General features: G+C 52.1%; 1 protein-coding gene across 5 annotated transcripts in view; it reads left to right on the top strand.

Annotated features, from left to right (window-relative positions):
- Positions 1–23,903, top strand: part of GRK5 (G protein-coupled receptor kinase 5) — a 250,470-nt gene that overhangs the window by 185,543 nt on the left and 41,024 nt on the right. For all 5 annotated transcript variants that reach the window (XM_033181299.1, XM_033181333.1, XM_033181323.1 and 2 more), the window contains one exon: positions 5,335–5,412. In XM_033181299.1, the coding sequence (XP_033037190.1) occupies positions 5,335–5,412 (78 nt within the window). The remainder of the gene's footprint in view (positions 1–5,334; positions 5,413–23,903) is intronic.

Genomic DNA, 23,903 nt, shown 5'->3' with positions numbered 1-23,903 from the left:
GGGTTGACCAGGTCTGTCTGACCCTGGGGGAACGCACCCTTCATGCACTGCTCGCCATTCTCACTGGGGAGCAGAAAGGAAGCAAGGCCAGTGCCCACCCGTCTGAAGCACCGTGCCGGGCATCAGCCAGGTCCTGGCAGAAAACGGATGGCCAGCCCCATGTGTGAATGGAGGAATTTAACGAGGGCCCATTTACAAAGCGTGGGCAGGGGAGGGAAATCAGTAGCTGCTGATGCAGCATCCCTGAGCCTCCACCACCTGCTGACCTGCGGGGCCAAGGGAAGGGACTGATGCGGGATTGTGGGAGAAGGCTGCCCACAGGAGTTGGGCCTGGAAAACAGGGTCCAGGAGCCTGCGGTGGCCAGGCGGGGACAGAGCCAGCAGAAAACCACCCCACCGCTCCACCCCCACAGCAGGGTGGGAGAGGGCTAGAGAGGCTCTGGAGGGGCGGCCCACGTGGTCAGCACAAATGAGAAGCTGGGGCCCTGGGGGTGGATCCAGGTGTTTCTCCGGCGGGGTACATGGTGAACATTGTGCTGACCAGGCCTGTCACTTGTCCCTGCCTCAAGGACTCTGGAAAAGCTGACCACATCGATAATTACAGAAGCTGGAGGTGGCAAGACCTCACGGCATCTGACTTCATCTTCCTGTCAGGGCAGGAGAAGGTCTCCTGGGAGAAGGAGGTGCCATCTAAAGTTAGTCCAAGGCCGAGAGGAGTTCAGCCCAGACTGCCCTTTCTAAACCAGGGCCGACTTCTTTGAAAACGTGGCAGGTTCTAAAAAGCATCTGAAGGAAATGTGTCTTCATAGCCAGGACATATTTTCTCTGGCAGATTCCGAGATTGATGATGCAATTAGGGCAGGCCAAGAGAATGAAGTATGAGGGCTGTAAACTAAGATGCACATAGATGTTTCCACTCTTTGGGAGGCACAGATGTAGAAAAAGTTCTTTGTTCCTTAAGCTCAATGTAATAGTCTGCATTTTGTGTTAGAGCGGCGTCTCCCCACAAAGGCCACCCCTGTGTTTGGTGTAAATCACAATGCAGAGAGAAGGCTCATTCGGTGGTGTCTTCCCTGTTGGCACCTGGCACGTATCTGGATTATGGATGGTTGTGGATGCTCCCTGGCACCCTGGCTGTTAGAACGGAGCTCTGGGCAGGGAGAGGGCTTTTTTTTTTTTTTTTTCCAAGATGGAGTTTCACTCTTGTTGCCCAGGCTAGAGTGCGATGGTGCAATCTCAGCTTACTGCAACCTCCGCCTCCCGAGTTCAAGCGATTCTCCTGCCTCAGCCTCCCAAGTAGCTGGGATTACAGGCACCCGCCACCACGCTTGGCTAATTTTTTGTATTTTTAGCAGAGACAGGGTTTCCCTATGTTGGGCAGGCTGGTCTCGAATCCTGACGTCAGGTGATCCACCCGCCTCAGCCTCCCAAAGTGCTAGGATTACAGGTGGGAGCCACCACGCCTGGCCAAGAGAGCTTTAAATGATCAGAACAGCAGAGAGGCCTGTGTTTCGGGGAGGGGACAAGGCCCATCTCCCTCTCTGGTTGGAAGGGACTCTCTTGCAGATGGAGGTCACGAGGGCATTCTTTGCATACGGTTTACCTTTCTTTTCATTGAAATCATTGTCTGGCTGCTATTTCCTGAGCTACATCTCATTATAAAATTCTGGGTTGTTGGCACAAACTCTTACTTGCTGCTTATGTTTGCTGGGTTCAGCTGGTTGAAGCTTTCTCCCACCACTGGGCAAAGGTGTCCTCAGAGCAGTGGTTTCTGGGGTGGCCCCAGTCCTGTGGAGTGTGATCTGCCTTGAGCTCTGCCCATCCAGGGGAGCCACCATGGTACCTTTCCTCTGTAGGTGGCCTCTCATCTCCCCTCAGGGAGTCACTGTGGAGACATGGCCTGTCACTAGGTGTTTTAATCAGTGTGAAAAGCCCAGCTGGAGGCCTTCCATCCGTTTTCTGCCTCCCAACACAAATGCTCTTCAAGTGGTGGCCTGGCACGGACTCTTCGGAGAAAGGCCTTTTGATCCCAGCATGGGAGGCCTGTCCCCGTGTGCTCCCACTGCCACCTGCATGCCCGTCCACCGGCGGGGCCTCTGTCGGGAGGCAGCTGACCTGAAAGGGGTGTTATTTTTTTAACGTGGGTTTTAGCACCCACAGCAAGAGTATTTTTAGCTGGTTATTGAGGCTGATTAGTGAGCCCCAGGCCTCCATTTGGTTAAATAGAGCCACCTTCACAGATGTATTTTGGTACAGTGCAAATCTAGTGTTCTGGATGGTATAGAGTTACCCCAAATGATGGCCGGCCATTTGCCCAGGGCCTGGGTCCTGCAGAGCAGTCTAGCTACATTCCCATGGTGCCAGACCAACGGCGGGCTGTCCAGGGGAGGCAGGACCTGGGTGCTTCTCATTCTGGCAAACAGCAGGCAGCTGGCTCTAGAGTGCTCAGCCCCTTTGGAGACACCACTGCGGCCCTGTTGCTTGGTAGCTGTGCTGTATTGGAACCTCTCAGACCCTTAGTTTCTTCATCTGCAAATTGGAACTAATAATACCTACCATGTAGATATAATAATCCCCTGCCATGTAGGGTGAGCCTGGCATCAGCACTCCATGCGGGGAGCGTGTCTGTGTGTGGGTGTCTGTGTGTCTATACATGTGTGTGTAGGGGTGCGGGTGTTTGTGTGGGTGGGTATCTGTGGGTGTGTGTGTCTGTGAGTGTGTGGGTCTGTGTGTGGGGGTGTCTGTGTGTGGGTTTGAGTGTGTGTGGGTGTGGGTGTCTGTGTATGGGGTGTGTATCTGTGTGTGGGTAGGTGTGGGTGTGTGGGTGTCTGTGTGGGCGTATCTGTGTGTGGGCACGTGTGTGTGGGTGTGTATCCGTGTGTGTGGGTGTGTGTGTGTGGGGGGGGTGTGCGGGTCTGTGTCTGTGTGTGTCTGTGGGTGTGTGGGGGTGTGGATGGGTATCTGTGGGTATGTGTCTGTGTGTGTGGATGTGTGTGTCTGTGTGTGGGTGTACGGGGGTGTGTGTGTGGGTGTGTGTGTGTCTGTGTGTGGGTGTGGGTGTATGGGGGTGTGTGAGTGTGTGGGGGTACGTGTGTGTGTGTGTCTGTGTGGGTGTGGGTGTATGGGTGTGTGTGTGTGTTGGTACGTGTGTGTGTGTCTGTGTGTGGGTGTGGGTGTATGGGGGTGTGTGAGTGTGTGTGGGTACGTGTGTGTGTGTGTCTGTGTGTGGGTGTGGGTGTATGGGGGTGTGTGAGTGTGTGTGGGTACGTGTGTGGGTGTCTGTGGGTGTATCTGTGTGTCTATGTGTAGGCACCTGTGTGTGGGTGTCTGTGAGTATCCACGTGTCTGTGTGTGGGCACGTGTGTGTGTGGGTGTCTGTGTGTGAGAGTATATGTATCTGTGTATGTGTGGGCACACGTGTGTGTGGGTGTATGTGAGTATCCGTGTGTCTGTGTGTGGGTATGTGTGTGTGTGGGTGTCTGTGTGTGGGCATGTGTGTGTGTGCATACATGCACACTCACGATCGTCAGGGAGCACAGAGGGAGAAAATAACGGGAAAAAGTCAAGAAGAAAGAGCCACCCACCTTAAAGCATCTCAGGAATTCATCCATCAAGTCAAATCATCAAGAAATCCCCAGTCCCTCAAGGCTCATCTTGATGTGGAAGAGGAATTGACCTCTGGGGAGAAAGGCTCTGACCACACGGCCCAGTGGGAATCCAGAGGCCAGCGCACCAGCCTGGCAGCTGTGACCTTGGGCAAGTCCCTGACTTCTCTGAGCCTCTGTGTCCAGCCCTATAAAATGAGGGGTGGGATTCCTTAAAGAAACACCGCCCTATCTCCCTGTGATCTAAATGATTGTAGTGTTCATGTTTCTCCATGGGAGAAAATCGCTGGATCTTGGCTCTCCATTGGAAGAGAGAGGGCAAGACAAGGACACTTGCTCACTGTAGATGGAAATGAGCCTGGCTGCCTCTGTGGTCGCTAGAGTGCCGCCTGCGTGCTCCCTTTGAGTGGCCTGAGAGGAATCGGACCCTAGACACTGAGGTGTGAGGTTTCCCTGAGGGCCGGACAGACATCTGACTGCATGGTGGGACGCCCGGGGAGGAGTTCGAGTCCGTCTGTGCCAGCGTCATTTCCTGTCTCTTTTGAAATAGCTGTACGTTTGGACAGAGGCTGACAAATTCTTGGGTGGTGGATTTTGAAATGGTTATAAACAATTTGTAATTAGCCCCTTTGTCTAAATGAGAAAGGGACGCTTACTCAGGCTTTTTATTGAGTCAAGGCCCTTTCTCCACGTGGCAAGTGCGTCAGATGTGAGCAAAGGAGCCCCTCTGGGATTCAGGAAAATTAAAAAGTCTGTTTATTGGAGACCTCCCATCTTTAGAGCTTGGGCCCCCTGGCTTGGCTAGTTATCAGAGTCCTAAATTCTGTGATGTGGTTGAAGAGAAGCCCTGCGCTTGGAGGTTCAAGTCCCAGCCCTGCCACCTCCCGCTGCACGACCCTACGCAAGTCCCTTCCCGCCGTGGGCCTTCGGGATCTCCACCTACAGACAACTGGGTGGGATGGCAGCCCTTGTTCTCCTGTGTCACTGCCCTGACTGTTTCGAGGTTCAGACAAGAACATCTTTAAAAACCTGTGTATGTTCACTTTGTAAACTGAAAAGCTGGAAAAGACCAGGCATCCACATTATTGTTTATCCTTGCAAGGTGTAATAATCACAATGGTGGTAACTACAGCAACTGTTTATTATTATTTATGATGGGCCAGGCCCCAGGCCAAGAGCTTGATCACTTCCGTCTGTATAATCACTGCATACTTAGGTGCTGGTACCATCTGCATTTTATAGAAAGGTTAAGCAAATTGTCTAAGATCACACAGCTTATAAGGTCTGAGTAACCTAAGGCAGCTTCTTGGTGGCCTTCCAGTCTGGTAGGCTGTTATTTTTCCAGTAGTTTCCTTTGATTCATCTAAGTCAGTGGTCTTCAACCCCAGCTGCCCAGGTGCCAGCCCTCATGACCCACTGGAAAGCCTGGTTTCATTGGTCTATTGTGGGACCTAGCATCAGTGTTTGCTCAGGGCTCCCTGCTGATTCTGATGTCGTCTGTGTGGAGCACTGCCATCCTGAGACCCAGCATCTGTGGGAGAGGACAGAGTAGTTTGGACTGAACATCGGGGCTCCATGGCCAGGTCTTTCCCCCTGGCTTCCTGCCCTGCAGGAGAAGGGAATTGGTCAGGTGGCCTCTAGGGGGTTTCCTCCAGGGGCTGTGAGGTTCTGTAATCGTAAGAAGCTCATGAGCAAAGCTGTTATTGTTCTTTTTCTCCTTCTGTTTTAGGCAGAATATGAAGTTACTCCAGATGAAAAACTGGGAGAGAAAGGGAAGGAAATTATGACCAAATACCTCACCCCAAAGGTAAGGAACTTTCCAAACCCCACAGCAGGTAGCACAGGAGGCCTTATCCAAAAATAGGAGCCCCTAAGTCTGTGCCCAGCCACATGGGAGAGCTGTTAAGTGCTGTGCTGGTGGCTGTTGTTGATCTCCTGTGATCCACAGTTCTCATCCTCCCCCAGAGAGTGCCCAAGACTGGCAGGGCCAAGATAGGGATGGTCTAGGCCAGGCCTGGAGTAGGGGCGGGATGCCTGCTTCTTGGGGCCCATCCCCTTCAAGGGTCACCATGCTGCCCTGTGCCCACACCCAACCATTTGTGGTAGGGCAGATAGAGGCCTGGCCAAGGTCAGGAGGAGAAGTGCCCAGAAGGAAGGGCTCAGCAGAGCGGTTCTGAGAGGTTGGCGTGGAGGGGAAGTGTTGGGGGTTGATTGGGAGGGAAAGGGGGTGCCCAGCTACATTGAAGAATGGAGAGAATTCTGAAACATATTCTGGAGTGTTCTGTAGGGTCAGGGGCAGCCACTGAATGGTTTAAGCATTGGGGTACCACCATCCTCGGGGTCCAGCAGCCTCGGTTCTCCAAGATCTGCTTCCTCTTGACTCACCTTCACAGAAGTGTGTTCTCAACCCATTTAGTGTTCTGGTGTCAGTAGTTCTGCCCACTTGGTCAAGTCACATTCCCTCCCTGGGCCTCTGTTTCCCTTTCTTAAAAGGGGCCTTCCTGCCAGACTCACCTCCTGGAGGTGTTGGGAGCCTGAGATGAGACCTGTGTGGGAATAGCTTTGCATGTGTCCCATCCCCTGGGGCCATTGGTGGCTTCACCCTGTTCAGGACCCTGTGGACCAACTAGCTCCCCGGAAGGGTATACCTCCTGGTGCCCGTCCCAGGCTACCAGTGGACTGAGGTCACCACAGCCTGTGGAAGGTCCTGGCCATCAGTCCTCCCACCCCCTGCACCTCTTGTACCAAATGTAGCCCTCGTTCTTCTCCAGCATCAGCAGTTGGTGGTGGCCATTGCCCTTGCAGGGTGAGCCCAGCCTCATGCCCAGAAGTGCTGCCCTTTGTCATGCCCTAGTCTGAACAGCCTGCTGGACAGCATCCCTAATACGCACATGGAGTCACCATCACCTTGCTGCCTCCCCTTGCTGTTTCTCTGCTTCTGCGTCCATCATAATCCATGCACTTCTCTTTCTGTGAGCTGCAAACACCCCCAGCCCTTTTGTACTTTTCAGAAATGACAGAATTTATGTTTATAAAACACTTCTAGGCATAGAATGGGGCTAGTTTGCTCTGGACAAGGCACCGTCCTCCCACTGTCTGCGGCCTGGCTCTGATCTGCAGTGAGGGTGGAGTGCTCCCTTTGCCCGACCTTGCTGGCTGGATAGGCTCTTGTGGCTTAGCCAAGAACAGGGTATAGGCAGGCACTGGGGCAGCCAATGAGGGCTGCCACCGGGTCACCCTGTGGCCAGCCTTGTCCAGAAGCCCCTGCTGGCAGCCTCTGACCTGAACTCTCCAGACCTCCCTACCTCTGCTCAACCTTGCCTCCATCTCCTGGAGGGATGGGGCCCAGACTCCCCCAGCAGCTCAGATGGTTTTACAGGTGCCTCAGAGCCTGCCCACATTTTTTCCCTTAAGTTCTCCTCAATTTAAAAACTTTAAGCCACACCATTTGTTACGGCCAGGGAGGCCTCTGAGGAAGGTGGTCGATCCGTGCCTTGGGTCAACTGTTTTCCTACAATAAACTTTGCCATTCCTTCCCCTAACCGTCCCCATAACAGTTTGCTCCGGAGCCTGATTAACTTCTCACGTGCCCCCGGGCCCCAGATGCAGCGAAGCAAGGTGGTGGCTGAGGAGCTGAGTGAGTGACTGAGGCCCCAGCACTGGCTCAGAGGACTTTGACCAACCCCAAAGCCACTGTCCCCAAGCCCAGATGGTCCTTGCCTTGGGACCCCTCCTCAGTATGTAGCTCGTGTGTCTCAGTTCCGCGTGGTGCTTTCCAAAGGGTAGACCATGGGAGAGTGGCCAGTGGAGAGGCTCTGTGAAAGAAAGCCCTTTGTGGTCAGTTACATGTGGGCAGCACTGTAATGCCATATCTCCCCTGGTGGATTCACTCAGCATGTGAGCATATTCAAGGCTCTGAGAAGTCCTGCAAGAAAGAAACCTCTTTAACTGTTACCAAAGCATTTCCCAAAGTTATTGACCATAACATTTTTTTCAGTTTCCGGCACACCTTGGGCTACAGAACACATCCAAGAGCCTCATGCCCACACCTCCTTCTGCTCCAGCATCCTATCCTGGGACCGCTCCCACAGCCCCACACTGGGCTCTGGCCACACCGTTTCCCAGGCTCACCTGGATGTCTATACTTTGTGGCCTTTGTTCAGGCTGTGCCCCAGAAGGCCCTTTATCTGGAAGGCACTGTCCTCTACTCTGTCTTTCTCGCTTCTATATCCCTGCTTAGCCCCAACATCCCCAGCTGCACAGAGCCTCTTCCGCCTCTCGTCAGAGCCCATTACCCTCACCTGGGTGGTCTCTGAACACACTGTTCCATTGTTGTGATTCGGTGCCCCATGATGGGGATTCGAGGAGCCCACCTTCAGAGTGGGGGCAACACAGAAGCAGATTAACCAAATGCCCCGTGATGGGAGCAGTGGTGGAGCTGTGCTCAGGGAAGTGGGGGATCTGGAGAAGCTGCCCCAGCCCAGCCCAGGTGAGCCAGGGGAGCCTTCCAGGAGGTGATGCTGCTGAATCAGATCTTAAAGGATGTGGAGGAGGAAGCTGGACACGAAAGAAGGGGAAGGAGGAGCGGCCTTCATGGGTGCAGTGCAGTGGGCATTTGGGGCTGTCTAGGGATACTTGTAATTGACAGAGTTGTGGGGGAGGGAAGTGCTCCTAGCATCTGATGCGTAGAGGCCATGGTTGCTGTTGAACATTCTACAGTGCACATGGCAGCTTCCTACCCAGAGTTACCTGGGGGCAAAATATCAATAGGGCTGAGGTTGAGAAACCTTGGCACAGAGATAGAAAAGGGCTCAGGGTGGGCAGTGCTGTGCGGGTGGGAATGGGGAGGGGGCCTGTCTGGGCTGTAGGAACTGGGAAGCCATGTTGAGGTGGCGGCAGTGTGGAGCTGCCAGTGCTTTGAGTGCCACTTGTATTTTAGGATGATCCCCCTGACTACATGGAGGAGTAATAAGAGGGATGAGGAAGGACTGGAGGCAAGAGGCCATTTGGGGAGCAGCCCCAGGTCCCCAAGCTGGGCCTGCAGCCTTGAGGATGGGGAGGAACAAGCGCCTTGCAAAACGGCAGAAGGACGATGCCCTTGGGCTTGTCTTGAGTCTCTGGGTGGGTGGAGGTGTCCCCAGGAAAGACAGAGCACAGGATGAGGGCTGTGGGAAGGTCCACCTGCTCTCGGTAGAGGCAAGGGGATTCACTTTGGATGGAGACAGTGGCATCTGCTCTCTGTGTCCCCGCCCCAGCATGACGCTGGACACATGGTTCTCAATCAATGTGAGTTGGTTGAAATGAAATACAGAGGGGAGCTCTGGAAGCCACCCTCCATGGGCCCATCAGCTCTCCTGCCTCATGTCTCTGGGGAGCCACGCTTGGTGAGCTCACATCCTGAGGTGTCTGCCATCTTGTAATTGTTGGAAGCCAGGATAAAAAGCCCCTGTCTAAGCAATGTCTATGCCTGGAGCTCCGTTCTCCTCCCCATGGAGGATGCCCTACCAACCCTTGCCTGAAGTTTCTATCCCAAGAGGCAAAGCCTACTCCATAGACACTGCCTGGAATCCTGCATCGGTCGCCCACACACGGCCAGCTTTGCTTTGGGGGTGTTACAGGGCGCTAGTCAAGGGTGGGCTTGGAAGGGGTTGAGAGCTGTTGGAGAGCTCACAGAAGGGCAGCAGAGTGCTGAGAAGGAGGCGAGCTTTAAGGTCAGGTAGACCTGGTTTCAAAGCCAGATGTCACCTCTTTGGGCTGCATGGGCTTGGGAAAGTTGCTTAACCTCTCAGTGCCTCAGTTTCCTCGTCTGTCAAGGGTGTGGGCCATGAGGATCATAAATAAAAGCAGCAAGTACTGAGCATGGTAGCTGGGGCATCTTCAATGCCCGGCAGCAGTGCCTGTCATCTGCCTTTCCCCACCTTCTCCTTGCCTTCAAAATCAGGCTGTTGAATGAGGAAATCGTTCAGACATGGAACTGCCAGCTGTGGAGTGTGAGAGGCCAGGGAAGGGTCCAGAGGGCCTCCAGCTGCAGAGGGCTGGACAGAGGCAGTGCGTCAATCAGGATGATTTATACTAGCTGCCACAACAAACCCCCAAATCTCAGGGGCTTCTCCCAGCAAAGGTTAATTTCTTTCTCATGCATCATCCGATTAAGTCATCAGCTCTTCTGGGTCCTTCTCCCTGGGTGACTCAGGGATCCTGTCTGCTCCTGTGGACCCACCATCTTGAATGTGTCGTCTTATGGTCAGTGCCACAGGGGAAGAGAGGGATGAAGGAAGCACAGCAGCTTTTAAGTTCTTGACCCAGAAGCAACACTCATCACTTCCTCTCGCAGTCCATGGCCAGTGGGGAGGCTGGGAAAGGGAGAGGAGCATGTGGAATATTAGGTGAGCACACCAGTAAGCCTCCCTCTGTACATTCCCGTCCCTCAACCCCCAAGTTAAGAGCATCACGTGGCAGGCTCGTCTCTGGTGCTGGTTAGACAGCCATGAGCATGGCGTGTCTTAGGGATGGTCTCAGGTTTGTTAGCTCGCAGAAGCTGGCCAGCGGGCCACAGTTGGATCTGAGTGTGTGCTGGGCTCTGAAGAGAGCTGAGCAGCTCACCTTCTACCCTCTAGTTCTACAGCCCAGAAGTGATACAGGTCTTGCTCTGTCACCCAGGCTGGAGTGCAGTGGCGTGACCTTGGCTCACTGCAACCTCCCCCTCCCTGGTTCAAGCGATTCTCTGCCTCAGCCTCCGGAGTAGCTGGGATTACCGGCATGTGCCACCACGCCCAGCTAATTTTTTGTATTTTCAGTAGTGATGGGGTTTCGCCATGTTGGCCAGGCTGGTCTCGAACCCCTGACCTCAGGTGATCCGCCAGCCTCGGCCTCCCAAAGTGCTGAGATTACAGGTGTGAGCTGAGATTACAGATGACAGGTGTTCAGAAGAGGGGAGGGTCACTCTGAGCTGAGGTGGCCCAGGAAATGTTCCCATTGTAATAACAATAATCATAAGTGGAAACAGAATTATATTTCATCCACCATTACAGATGACTTTTTGAAATACCTATGGCCGGGCGCAGTGGCTCACACCTGTAATCTCAGCACTTTGGGAGGCCGAGGCAGGTGGATCACCTGAGGTCAGGGGTTCGAGACCAGCCTGGCCAACATGGCAAAACCCCGTCTCTACTAAAAATACAAAAAATTAGCCGGGCGTGGTGGCACATGCCAGTAATCCCAGCTACTCTGGAGGCTGAGGCACGAGAATCGCTTGAACCAGGGAGGGGGAGGTTGCAGTGAGCCAAGGTCACGCCACTGCACTCCAGCCTGGGTGACAGAGCAAGACTCCATTTCAAAACACAAAACAAAACAAAAATACCATTTTTTTTTAGATCTATTGGTATAATTCTCATACCATAGAACTAATTCTTTTAAAGTACAATTCCATGGTTTTAAAAAGACTCAAAATCATATAACCATCACTGCTTTCTGATTCCAGGGTATTTTATTACCCCAAGAAGAAACTGTTGTACCTGTCAGCAGTCACTCCCTGTTCCCCTTTCCTCCCAGGCCCTGACAGCCACTAATCTACTTTCTGTCTCTAGGCCTATTTCAGACATTTCATAGAAATGGAATATCACATAATATGTGGCCATCTGTGACTGGCTTCTTTTGCACCATAATGTTTTTAAGATTTATCCACATTGTAGCGTGTATCAGCACTTCACTCCTTTTTATGACTGAATGATATTCCATTGTAAAGATATAACACATTTATTTATCTATTCATCAGTTGATAACACTTGTGTTATTTCTACCTTTTTGTTGTTGTTGTTGTTGAGACGGAGTTTCGCTCTTGTCACCCAGGCTGGAGTACAATGGTGTGATCTCAGCTCCCTGTAACCTCCACCTCCCGGGTTCAAGTGATCCTGCTGCCTCAGCCTCCCAAGTAGCTGGGATTACAGATGCCCACCACCATGCCCGGCTAATTTTTGTATTGTTAGTAGAGACGGGGTTTTGCCATGTTGGCCAGGCTGATCTTGAACTCCTGGCCTCAAGTGATCCACCCACCTCAGCTTCCCAAAGTGCTGGGATTACAGACGTGAGCCATCGTGCTCAACCTGCTTCTACTTTTTTCTACTTTTTTGCTCTTATGGAATAATAAGGCTATGAACATGCAGGTACAAGTTTTTGTGTAGACATGTTTCATTTGGGTATATGCATAGGAGTAGAGTTGCTGGGTCGTAAGGTAACTCTATGTTTAAACTTTTGAGGAACTGCTGGGCTGTTCTTGAAAGCACTGTACCATTTTAAATTCCCACCAGCAGGGTTCCAATTTCTCCACAACCTCATCAACACTTGTTATTTTCTGTCTTTTTTATTTTATCCATCTTAGTGGGTGTGAAGTGGTGTCTTGATGTGATTCTGATTCATACTTCCCTAATAATTAATAATGTTGAACACCCTTTCTTGTGCTTTTTGGCCACTTGTGTATCTTCTGTGGGAAATGTCTATTCAGATTCTTTGTTCATTTTTGAATTGGGTTGTTTGTCTTTAATGTCGAGTCAGAAGAGTTCTTTATATGTTCAGGATACAAGTTCCTTATCAGCATATGGCTTACAAATATTTTCTCCCATTCTGTGGGTTGTCTTTTCACTTTCTTGATGGTGTCCTTTGAAGCACAAAGGTTTTTCATTTTGATGACATTCAGGTTTCATTTTTGTAACTTGTTTTTAAATGACTTGTTTTCATTTTGTCTTATCTGTCCTTGTAAGAAGGCCTCAGTTTTTGAAGGGAAAGGGTGTGTATGGAAACAAAGTAAAGAAATCCTAATGCACATTTAGCCCCATGACCTGGTCTTCCTTTGAAGAACGAGAGCCCCACTGCCTATTGGAAAGATCAGGGCCAGGCCTGGTCCTTCTTGGACATTCAGCCCCTTATCCTAGTTGACATGACAACATTCTCCAGACTTTGAGCTCTTCCATTCCTAGGACCACACTGGCCTCTTACAGACTTGCTCCTGGAACTTCCTAGCAGCTCCCCAAGTTGGGTATTAGTGTACCTATTTTACAGATCAGGTAACTGAAACTTGGGAAGAGAAAAGGCTGGTCCAAAATGGAGAAGCACCTGCATGACCTGCTTTGGCCGTGTTACTTGTAGGACATTTTGCTGCGGCTCATTTTAATTGGGCCCGTGAGCAACAGTGCTGGTCTCTGTGGTTGCAGTGCCCCATCCCAATTACTAAGGTCTGGCAGGAGGTGCCAGTTTTGATGTGGCTTTGTTAGGGACTATCAGTGGATTCCAGGGGAAGCTCAAACCTGGTGCCTGGTCCTACTGAAAGGGCCTGTGTGGGTTCTTCCTGGACAAGGGGGTGGACAGGTGGGTTGGGGCAGGCTTCTAAGGAACTGGTATGGCATCCCTCCGTGGGGTACTGGGAAGGCCGTTGTGCAGGCAGCTCTTAGAGCGCATTTCTTGCCAAAGGTCTGCAGGCAGGATATTGTTCTCTGAGCCCTCCATAGATGCAGGGCTGCCTCTTTGTTTCAATAAACAATGATAGGGTAAGACAGGGAAGTTGGTTCTTGTGAAGGGGGAAGTTACCCATCAGCCTGTGTTTCTACACAAAAGAAATCTATTCGTAGTGCTTGTTGGGCTCTCTGGAAAACATCCACATTTTATAAAGTCAAGAGCTTGAATGAAAGGAAATAATAACGACTCCAAATTCCCTCCTCTGGCTCCCCACCCCCACCCAGGCACCAGCATCAGGAGGCCGAGCAAACCCACACAGCTCCTCGGCCTCTGGCACAGGCAGTCGGCTTCATCCTTGTCCCTAGGACCTCGTACAACCTGTCCTGCCACTTTCCAGCTCTGCATCCTTGAAGCCTCAGTTTCCCCAACTGAGTATGGGGCTGATAAAAATGGTGCTCACCTGAGCTTGTGGCCATCAGTCATCCTCTAGCACTTGTGTGGTTTTGGCCATGTTTGCAGACTACCCTTAACAGTTACCTATACAATGATTTTCTTTCTTTTCTTTTCTTTTCTTTTTTTGGAGACGGAGTCTTGCTCTGTTGCCCAGACTGGAGTGCGGTGGCCGGATCTCAGCGCACTGCAAGCTCCGCCTCCTGGGTTCACGCCATTCTCCTGCCTCAGCCTCCCGAGTAGCTGGGACTACAGGCGCCCGCCACCTCGCCCGGCTAGTTTTTTGTATTTTTAGTAGAGACAGGGTTTCACCGTGTTAGCCAGGATGGTCTCGATCTCCTGACCTCATGATCTGCCCGTCTCGGCCTCCCAAAATGCTGGGATTACAGGCTTGAGCCACCGCGCCCGGCCTACAATGATTTTCTTTAAATCAGCTCATCTTTTAACTTAAAATAGATGCGTTTTAAAAGGAAACCTTGTACCAGGAACATGCCTGGAGAACCAGTATTGATTTGTCATACATAAAGGTAACTGGAAAAATTAAGATTAAATCCAAGCTAGATACTATATTGCCTGCATGAGGCTGTGAGCCTGAAGGCTTCATCCTTGTCATTTTAAAGGAGATTAGTGAATGTGGGAGACCTGATGACAAGACGGTAGCACTGCCTGCGACTTTCTACTTCATGATGGGAGGCTTGCAGGAGATCCGAAGAGAATCACTTTTTCACTGAGTGATTCAATATTATCTAATTGTGTCCCTGTACTTCCTAAGACCTCTCATCATCTTTAGAAGATGCTGGGCTAACTCTCTGCTTCCCAGCTATGGTGCGTTATGGAAATGGAAATGCTGGCTTGTTTGTGGTAGAGACAGCATGACCTAGGGCAAAGCACACTGGACTGAGAGTCAGGCTCATTCCTGATCTCCCTTCCTGGGGTCCATGGCCCTGGTCCTGCTTAGAGTCTGCCTGTTCATCCAACCAATTCATGGTCTCCAGGGCAACCAAGGGTGTGAAATATGGGGGGCTTGGGCAAATGGCTCCCTTCCAAGTACCTGTCCCATTCTCCGTGGGGCTTTGGGGTCCCAGACACCAGCCCTGGACCCAGCTTTTCATCTCTGCTGAGATTGCTCGGCCCTCATCTTCCAGCCCCTGGAACAGGATCTCTATCCTGTTTTTAATTAATCCAGTGAGCTCAGAGTCCACCTTGACGTGGGCAGAGGGTCTGGCTGGGCAGCTGCCCCTGCTAGGCCATCTACCAGCCTTTCCAGCTTCTTGCCACAGCCCTGCAAACAGGCTGGAGGGCAGGAGAGGATTGAAAAGAAAACTTGAGAAAGGGACTTCCAGGAGTTTTCTCAAGCAGCAGTAGTAAGGGATGGGGGTTGGGCCTCTTCCTCTTCCACTTTTGGGAGCAGCAGAGAGAGGAATTCACAAATCAAGCCACATGTGTGCTCATGAGCTGTCCTGGGACATCTAGCATTTATTGAGCTACTACTGTAGCCTAGAACTTTATATTCCGTGTTTTGCTAAGTCCTCATCACAGCCATGTAAAATAACAAGAAGTGGAGGCTCACTCAGGTTGGGTGCCCAGGGAAATCTCAGGGGCTGCCCAGTTCTGGGCCCTGCACGCAGTTTTATCTACAGATTCCCAGCATGCAAACAGATAAAAAAGATCTGTGGTTGACCCCCAAGGGGGCTGGACTTCCCTTTTTCCTCCCTTCTCCTTCCCCTTCCCCAGGCTCTGAATTTGAGGAGAACATTTAGGGTTCTGTGGATCCCAGTTTAAACACCATGGAGCTGAGCTAAACTCCTCATTTCCTAGATAAATAAACTGAGGCCCAGAGAGACCCAGGTTGGAAGAGGAGACTGGAATGTTCCTTGTGGAGCTTTCTATAACTCTGTGCTAGAAATAAGGAGAGGAGGCCTCAAAAGGGATGCTTCCTGACTTGGTTTTCCTACTCCCACTGGGGATGGCCAGCAGCTGGGCTTCAATTCCTCTGAGGCGCTCTTTCTTTAAGCCAGTAAGTGTCTAAATGCTGAGACATTTGTAATGTCTGTGCAAAGCAGAGAAGTTGGCTGTTGCCAGAAGTTCTACTAGTTAAGCACTAAGTCATTAACTCTCTGGGTTTTAGTGGAGGAGGTGGGAGAAAATATTAATTTAGCACCTACTGTATGCTACATGCTTTATAGCTTTAGTGCATTCTATCTTCATGACTCTCCTATGTAGTAGACACTGTTGTCCTTGTTTTACTCCAGGCAGTCAGAGTTCTTTAGCTCATCATGGTGAAACTGGGAGAATTGAAAACAGGGAGGCTGAGCATGGTGGCTCATGCCTGTAATCTCAACACTTTGGGAGGCCAAGGCGGGAGGATTACTTGAGGCCAGGAGTTTGAGACCTACCTGGGCAACACAGCGAGACCCCCATCTCTACAAAGAAAAGAAAATTTGGAGGGCTGGGCGTGGTGGCTCACACCTGTAATCCCAGTACTTTGGGAGGCCGAGGCGGGCAGATCACCTGAGGTCGGGAGTTCAAGACCAGTCTGACCAACATGGAGAAACCCCGTCTCTACTAAAAATACAAAATTAACCGGGTGTGATGGCGCATGCCTGTAATCCCAGCTACTTGGGAGGGTGAGGCAGGAGAATTGCTTGAGCCTGGGAGGTGGAGGTTGTGGTGAGCCGAGATCACACCATTGCACTTCAGCCTGGGCAACAAGAGTGAAATTCCATCTTAAAAAAAAAAAATTAATTACCTGGGTATGGTGGTGTGTGCCTGCAGTCCTAGCTATACAGGAAGCTGAGGTGGGAGAATCACCTGAGCTCAGGAGTTCAAAGCTGCGGTGTGAGCTATGATCGCACCACTGCTCTCTAGCCTGGGTGACAGAGCAAGACCCTGTCTCAAAAAAAAAAAAAAAAAGAAAAAGAAAACACGGATGCAAACAGATACTAGTGTGCAAATATTTATAGCAGCATTATCACAATGACCAAAAAATGGCAACAACTGAAGTATCCATCAACGGATGAATGGATAAGCAAAAGTGGTCTGTCTCTACAGTGCAATGTTATACCACAGAAAGGAATGAAGAAGCACTGATACATGCCCCAGTGTGGATGAACCTTGAAAACATTACGTGAACTGAATCAGACGTAAAAGGCCACATATTCTCTGATTCCATTTCTATGAGGTATCTAGAATAGACAAATCCATAGAGGGAGAAAGTAAGTTAGCATTTACCAGGGGGCTGGTGGGAGGGAGGGAGTAGGGAGTTGCTACTTAACAGGTACAAAGGGTCTGTTTAGGATGATACACATTTTTGGAACAAGATAGAGGTGACGGTTGCCATGATGAACATAATGAATGCCACTGAATTGTACACTTTAAAATGGTTGAAATGGTGAAGTTTATGTTATGTCTATTTTACCACAATGAAAGAAAAAGAGCAAGAAAAGAGTGGGATGTAAGCTGGCCTGTGCAGTGCTGGAGCCTGTGATCTTTCTCTTCCTCTGCATTGTCCTCTTGAAAGTTAACCAAAGACAAAAGTTCCCGCTGAATCAGCTTCCCAGGTGTAGCAGGGGGTGGGGCGGCAAGGCCAGGGAATGAGCAGGCCCCAGAGGCGGGGTCGGGCTGGCGTCCAGGGGCTGGGTGTGCCAGCGCCATCCGGGGCCCAGCCCAGCTCCTGGCCCCCAACCTGAGCCTCGGCTTCCACTTTGCACTGTGTCCTTAGCATCTCTCACGTCACAGTCTCCCGCGCGGCATATTTCATGACTGTGTAATTGTCCTTCAAGTAGCCACACCCCACCCCTCACCAACCTTTCCTGGAAAACAGCTTGTCTTTGCCCACAGTCTGATTTCATCTTGGCGCCTCCTGACGCCCTTGAGGCTGATGTGCCTTGCCGGAGCTCCTCACAGCGGGCCAGGGCAGGCCCGTCCAGGTCCTTCTTCCTTTCTCGTGACCTTCCAGGTCAGAAAACTGGAGGTTCCTTTGATGCTGGCGGAGCTGGCTCTGCCTCTGACCCTGTCCTTAATGTGTGTGTATAGTGTTTCCTGCCCAGAATGCCTCTCTGGAGTGGCGGCAGACAGAAGACTCAGCCACAGGCTTCCTGAGGGCACCCCCAACTCTGTCCTGGGTGGGCAGTGATCCTGGTCCCTGTGGCTTGGCAGGCCCCCCCATCCACGGACCTTGGGCTGAGAAATGGCATCATGTGTCTGAGGTAGGGGGCAGGTTCTCTTGAATTTCCTGGCTCTTGGGAGATTCCTGCGCACCGCCCCCCCCGCCCCGCCCCCGTCCTGCCCCTTTATTTCCCAGCCCCACGGAATGAAGTCTTCACGGGAGAAAAAATCCAACACGATTTCAGATTGAGGAGGGTGGTGGGTATTCTGGAAGATGGAAAGTTGGCGGGCCCTGCCCTTGCTTCTCACGCACAAAGAATGAGGGACACTCCCCACCATTTCCCTGTCGTGAACATCCCCAGCATCTTGGGGCCTGGGCTCCATGTGTCAGTGACCTGCGTGTGGTTACATCGGCCCAGGTGGAGCTGGCTGCATGCAAACCACGGGCCAGGAAGCATCGTACTCCTCCTGCTGCTCCTGCAGCTGCGCCGGTCCCGCGAGCCCCCTCGTGCGCGGCCTGTGTAAACAGCACGTCATCTCCTGTTGCACACTTTGGGCCTGCGGGTCATGACCAGGGATTATCAAATTGACAGAACTCAGCTGGCCTCTCACTCCATGTCCGGGCACATTGCATTTTGTTAATTATCGTCTTTTGCTTTTGACGTAAAGGGTCGGGGTCTGGGTCAGGGTCACTGTGTATTTGCCTTTCCTTCTCATTAAAGTTGCCCAGCTCTCAGGCCCCCAGTTAAATTCTGTCAGTGTTTAAAGATGTCCTCCCTCGCTTCCCCACCCCTAAGCACCCTTCATTCTTATTTCTGTGAAGCCACTGGAATAGCAAAGGAATTGTGGGTCAGGGTCTTTCACACCCAGTCCATTTTCTTTTTCTTGAAGGGCTGCAGCTATTTCTGAAGGGCTGGATTTTTTTTACTTTGTTGGCCCAGAGAACATGACACGCTGGGTCTCAGGGTGACCAGGTCAGCAGGGCACTGTGAAGGGGCTGGAACCACCCCTGGCCCTTTGTAGCCCCGAGGCAGAGCTTGCTTCCAGCACTTCCCAGCCACATGACCCTCACTTGGTTGCTCGTAGCCCCGAGCCTGCTGTCTGCCTGTGATCCTCAGTGCAACCCTGCCGTCTGAAAGGCGTCTAGAAAAGTGTCGGTTCTGCCATTAGGAAAAGTGAATTCATCCAGAGCCCGAGTCTTAGGAAGACTTCCTAGTGCACAAACGGCATGAGCTGGAGGATAGAAGGGTCCTCCCTATTTTCCGGCCAAACCCCCTTTACCCTTTGGGCCATGATCAAACCTCTCCACAGCCGTGGAGCCACCTGTTTGTAAAGAGGCCACCTCTGTGAGTGCTCTCTCCTGGGTGCTGAAGGGCTGTGACCTGCACTCTGCAGCCTGCAGTCCTTGCTGACCTTGAACTCCTGCCATCGGCTAACAGAGTTGGTAGCTGGGGTCCTTAGGGTGGACCTCAGGGCCTGGGCACGGGATGGGCACTCAGGGAACCTGTATGACTGATGGACCCTAGCTGAAGAAGCTTTCTGACTTGTCACAGCAGTGGCCCCACCTCCACCTCTGCTCACAAAGACAGCTCCCATGCCTTGAAGTCTCTTCCTGGCCTGGTGGAAAAACCAGCTACCCTCAGGGTCACCACAAAAGAGGTACAAGAGATCCTCAGTCAAAGAATTCAGGAGGTTGCAAGAGTGGTGGCGTGTGTCTGCACCATGATGGAGTCACAGGCCTTTCGTGGATGCCGGTTACTTCTGAACACTGTGTCACGGTGTCACTCCCGCTTTCTCCTCCACCAGCCACACGAGGCTCCAGAGAGCCCTGTGAGCCCCCTAGACTCTAGGTCTTTGGGCTGTTCATCAAGGAAAGATAAAAATGGCAGACTGGATGCCATCTTCCTAAAGGCATGATGGCCTCTGGAAGGGCCCCGGAGAGACCCCTTGGAGAGCTGGAGACAAGGGAAGATCCAGAGTTTCTTTGAGGGGAGACTGAAGCTTAAATAACTTGCTGAGCATGTTTTTTAAGAAAAAGAATAGAAGGTTAGGTACAAAAGTGAATATTGAGAATGAGAAAAGAAATCACAGCAAATTACTGAGGCCTTGGAGATTCAGGTCCTTTTCATCTGTGACCTCAATTTCCCGGAAGTGCTTCTGTAGAAATGCTGTATCTCCCAAGATAGAGCATTCTATAGCTCCCAGGACTACAAGTAAAGAGCCCTTAGCCTGGTGCTGTGGGTCAAGCCTGTAATCCGAGCACTTTGGAAGGCTGAGGCAGGCAGATCTCTTGAGGTCAGGAGTTCGAGACTAGCCTGGCCAACATGGTGAAACCCAATCACTACTAAAAATATAAAAATTAGGCGGGCGTGGTGGTGTATGCCTGTAGTCCCAGCTACTCTGGAGTCTGAGGCAAGAAGATTGCCTGACCCCGGGAGGTGGATGTTGCAGTGAGCTGCGATCGCACCACTGCACTCCAGCCTGGGTGACAGAGCGAGACACCGTCTCAATTAAAAAACAAACAAGGCCGGTCGCAGTGGCTCAAGCCTGTAATCCCAGCACTTTGGGAGGCCGAGACGGGCGGATCACGAGGTCAGGAGATCGAGACCATCCTGGCTAATACCGTGAAACCCCGTCTCTACTAAAAAATACAAAAAACTAGCCAGGCGAGGTGGCAGGCGCCTGTAGTCCCAGCTACTTGGGAGGCTGAGGCGGGAGAATGGCGTAAACTCGGGGGGCGGAGCTTGCAGTGAGCTGAGATCTGGCCACTGCACTCCAGCCTGGGCGACAGAGCAAGACTCCGTCTCAAAAAAACAAACAAACAAACAAACAAAACCCTAAAGTTTCGGCCTCCTCAGCTTCATTGCAGATCTGCTTCTATTTTTTTGTTTTTTTGAGACAGAGTCTCGCTCCGTCGCCTAGGCTGGAGCGCAGTGGCCGATCTCAGCTCACTGCAAGCTCCGCCCCCCGGGTTTACGCCATTCTCCTGCCTCAGCCTCCCGAGTAGCTGGGACTACAGGCGCCGGCCACCTCGCCCGGCTAGTTTTTTGTATTTTTTTTTAAGTAGAGACGGGGTTTCACCGTATTAGCCAGGATGGTCTCGATCTCCTGACCTCGTGATCCGCCCGTCTCGGACTCCCAAAGTGCTGGGATTACAGGCTTGAGCCACTGCGCCCGGCCTTTTTTTTTTTTTTTTTAAAGATAGAGTCTTGCTCTGTCACCCAGGCTGGAGTCCAGTGGTGCGATCTTGGCTCACAGCAACCTCCACCTCCTGGGGTCAAGCAATCCTCTTGCCTCAGCCTGCGGCATAGCTGGGACTACAGGCATACACCACCACGACTGGCTAATTTTTGTCTTTTTAGTAGAGACGGGGTTTCATCATAATGGCTGGTCTTGAACTCCTGACCTCAGGTGATCTGCGTGCCTCGGCCTCCCAAAGTGCTCGGATTATAGGCGTAAGCGACCGCACCCAGCCTCAGTCCACTTCTAATTGGAGGCTGTGCCCACCTTCATGGGAAACAGTAAGCATCACCTTCCTTTGAACTCAAAAGAGGCACAGTGAGCGCCTTCCAGCTTTGATCACAAGGACCTCTACCCACAGGTTGCCGGTCCAGTGTGTCTCTGCCCATGCCGTCCATCGCCTGGGCTGACCATGAGGACACCCTGGTGAAGAGCTGGGGGTGCTTGGGCTGAGAGCTGCTGGATGTTGGCATCAGACCCAGGGTGGAGGGAGGGACAGGCCACAGCACTTTGCTGGTGAGCGTGTGGCTGGGCTGATTTGTTTTCTCCCCAGTGACCCCGAAAACAAAACCCTGCCTTTTTTCCTTTGGTCTGTTCTTGTCTGGGGCTTGTGGATCACGTCTCCTGCCTGGCCATGGACAGAGAAAGGAACTACTCCAGACGGACATGAGGGTGTACAGCGGTGGCTCTTCCACATGGCCCTGAAGGTTTTGATTAAAAAGGTGGAAGAATGGTGCTTTTTCTTCCTGTCAGCCAGACCTTAAATCAACCCTCAAGTGAGGAAATGCTCTCTGCGCCTGCTGCTCAGCAAACCTTTTTCTGTGATTGTGACTGTCTGAGCATGTGTAACTGCGAGCCAGGGTTTAGGGTTGGAGCAGCCCCCATTTGCCCCACCACCCTCTGCTTTCCCCAGCCCAGGACCCTGTCGCTGCAGCTGGGGGAGCAGGGCTGAGTGAGCTCATGGAATTGGAGCTCGGCGAGACGAGGGGAGCTCTTGGCCATGTGAAGAGCATTTGGAGGCCTCCTGCTCACCTGGCCTAAGCCCCTGATTTTACAGATGGTGAATTTGTCTGGATTCTTGGCAGCAAGTGGCAGATACTTACCTCCAAGTTGCTCAAACAAAGGGGGAATTTACTGCAGAGATGAGGAGGAGGGCATTCTCTCCTATGGTCAAATGAAACCATGAGATTGACACGGCGGGACCTAGGCTGGGAACCCCCAAACCAGGACACTTCTCCCCCACCCAGCAGCCCTATCCTACAGTTTCTGCCTGAGATGGCCACGGCCCCTCCGTCTGGTTTTAATTAAGAAAATTCCTTAGAACTGTGATTGGCCCAGCATGTTACAAAAGCAGGAGGTGGACCAGATGACTCCATAAAGGACCTTCTGGTGGGCAGACCTGCTATTCTCTATCTCCTTCTTTCCTGCTGTGAACATTGACACTCATCCTCACAGGCATGTGCGCACACACACACACTTACCCAACAAGCATGTTGAGCACCTACTATGTGCCAGGAACATCATCAATTCATTCAGCAAAGCGGAGTGGAGAGATTGCAGGGTTTGGAACTGGGCAGGCCTGGATTTGAGTCTTAGGTCCGCTACTTACTCAGTGTTCCGTCTGTGGGCGTTTGCGGAACCCCCACAGCACACCTAGTGCCCTGCAGCACTCCATCCCGATGAGCAGGAATGAGGCCACACTCCTCTTCACAGAGCTCTCTAGGGCTCAGTTTCCACATCTGTGACCCCGGAACAGTAAGCCCCCACCTCACAGCGTTGTTCCCGGGAGCAACAGAAGTAAAAACTGATGAGAAAACCCACATCAAGGCCCAGCACAACGCCTGCCTCTCTCAGGGGCCGTGACTGTTGGGCCAGCCTGTCCCTCAGGCGCCCACAGCAGCTTCCAGCCCTGGCTCCTGCTGGAGACCCGACTCCCACCCCTGCCCCCGCCCACGCCAGGCTTCCCGTAGCTGACGCAGATCCCCTCGAGGAGGGTCAAGGGGTGGCCAGGGCATAGTTGTGGGAGTGCCCCTCCTCTGTTCCTGCCCTGGAGGAGAAATGAGGGTGGCCCCCCAATAAACAATGACCTCCACCCCGTGACGGCAGGACAGGGCAGCCCCCTTGTGTGGAAGGAAAGGGACCCCCAGGAGCCCCTTTCTTCCAGAGTGTCCTCTCTCTCCTGGTCAGCTTGCCTGAAAGCTGAGCCTGTCCACGCTGGGAAATTGCAAATAGTTTACATGGGAATGTCAGCGGCCCACATATGAAAATACACACATCATTAAGCCCTAAGTGCTTGCGTCTGGAGATAGAGCGGACAGTCTCCCGGGCCGACCTTTTGTCCACTGACAGAGCCGTGGCTCACGAGCGCGGAGCTCCTCAGCGGGTTTTTTTCCTCTGTTGAAGCGTATGTTGGACGTTAGCGCGCGCGCGCGTGTGTGTGACGCATGACAGCACTATACAAACACCATTGGTCAAAACACGCAGAGTCCACCGCACCTCCTTATCCAGCCCCCATGGGCCTCCCGGGAGGGCTTGTTCCTCAATGCCACATCCTCCTGCACACTGTCTAGGAAGGAATGTGGCGTCCTTGGGGTACATGCTGGTGCTCAGGGATGAGGTTCTCTGGCTAGATTCCCTGAGTTTGAATCCTGTCTTTGCTCACAGGCCAACTAGGTGCCCTTGAGCAAGTTACTTAACTTCTGAGCCTATTTCTGTACCTGTAGAGTGGGGATAGTAAGAATAATAAGACCTATCTTAAAAAGATTAAACAAGGTCACTCCACATAAAGCTCCTAGGACCTGGCATATCATAAGTGGGTGCTCAAGAAAAGGCAGTGATGGCCAGGCGTGGTGACACATGCCTGTAATCCCAGCACTTTGGGAGGCCGAGGCAGGTGGATCACTCGAGGCCAGGAGTTCGAGACCAGCCTGACCAACATGGTGAAACCCTGTCTCTACTAAAAATACGAAAAGTAGCCGGATATTGTGGCACGCGCCTGTGATCCCAGCTATTTGGAAGGCTGAGGCATGAGAATCACTTGAACCTGGGAGGTGG

Source organism: Trachypithecus francoisi, unplaced genomic scaffold (genome assembly GCF_009764315.1).
Source record: "Trachypithecus francoisi isolate TF-2019V2 unplaced genomic scaffold, Tfra_2.0 Contig01579, whole genome shotgun sequence".
In the NCBI taxonomy this organism is placed as follows: Eukaryota; Metazoa; Chordata; class Mammalia; order Primates; family Cercopithecidae; genus Trachypithecus; species Trachypithecus francoisi.
Note: the sequence above shows the minus strand (reverse complement) of the source record. Positions and strands in the feature narration are given on the sequence as shown.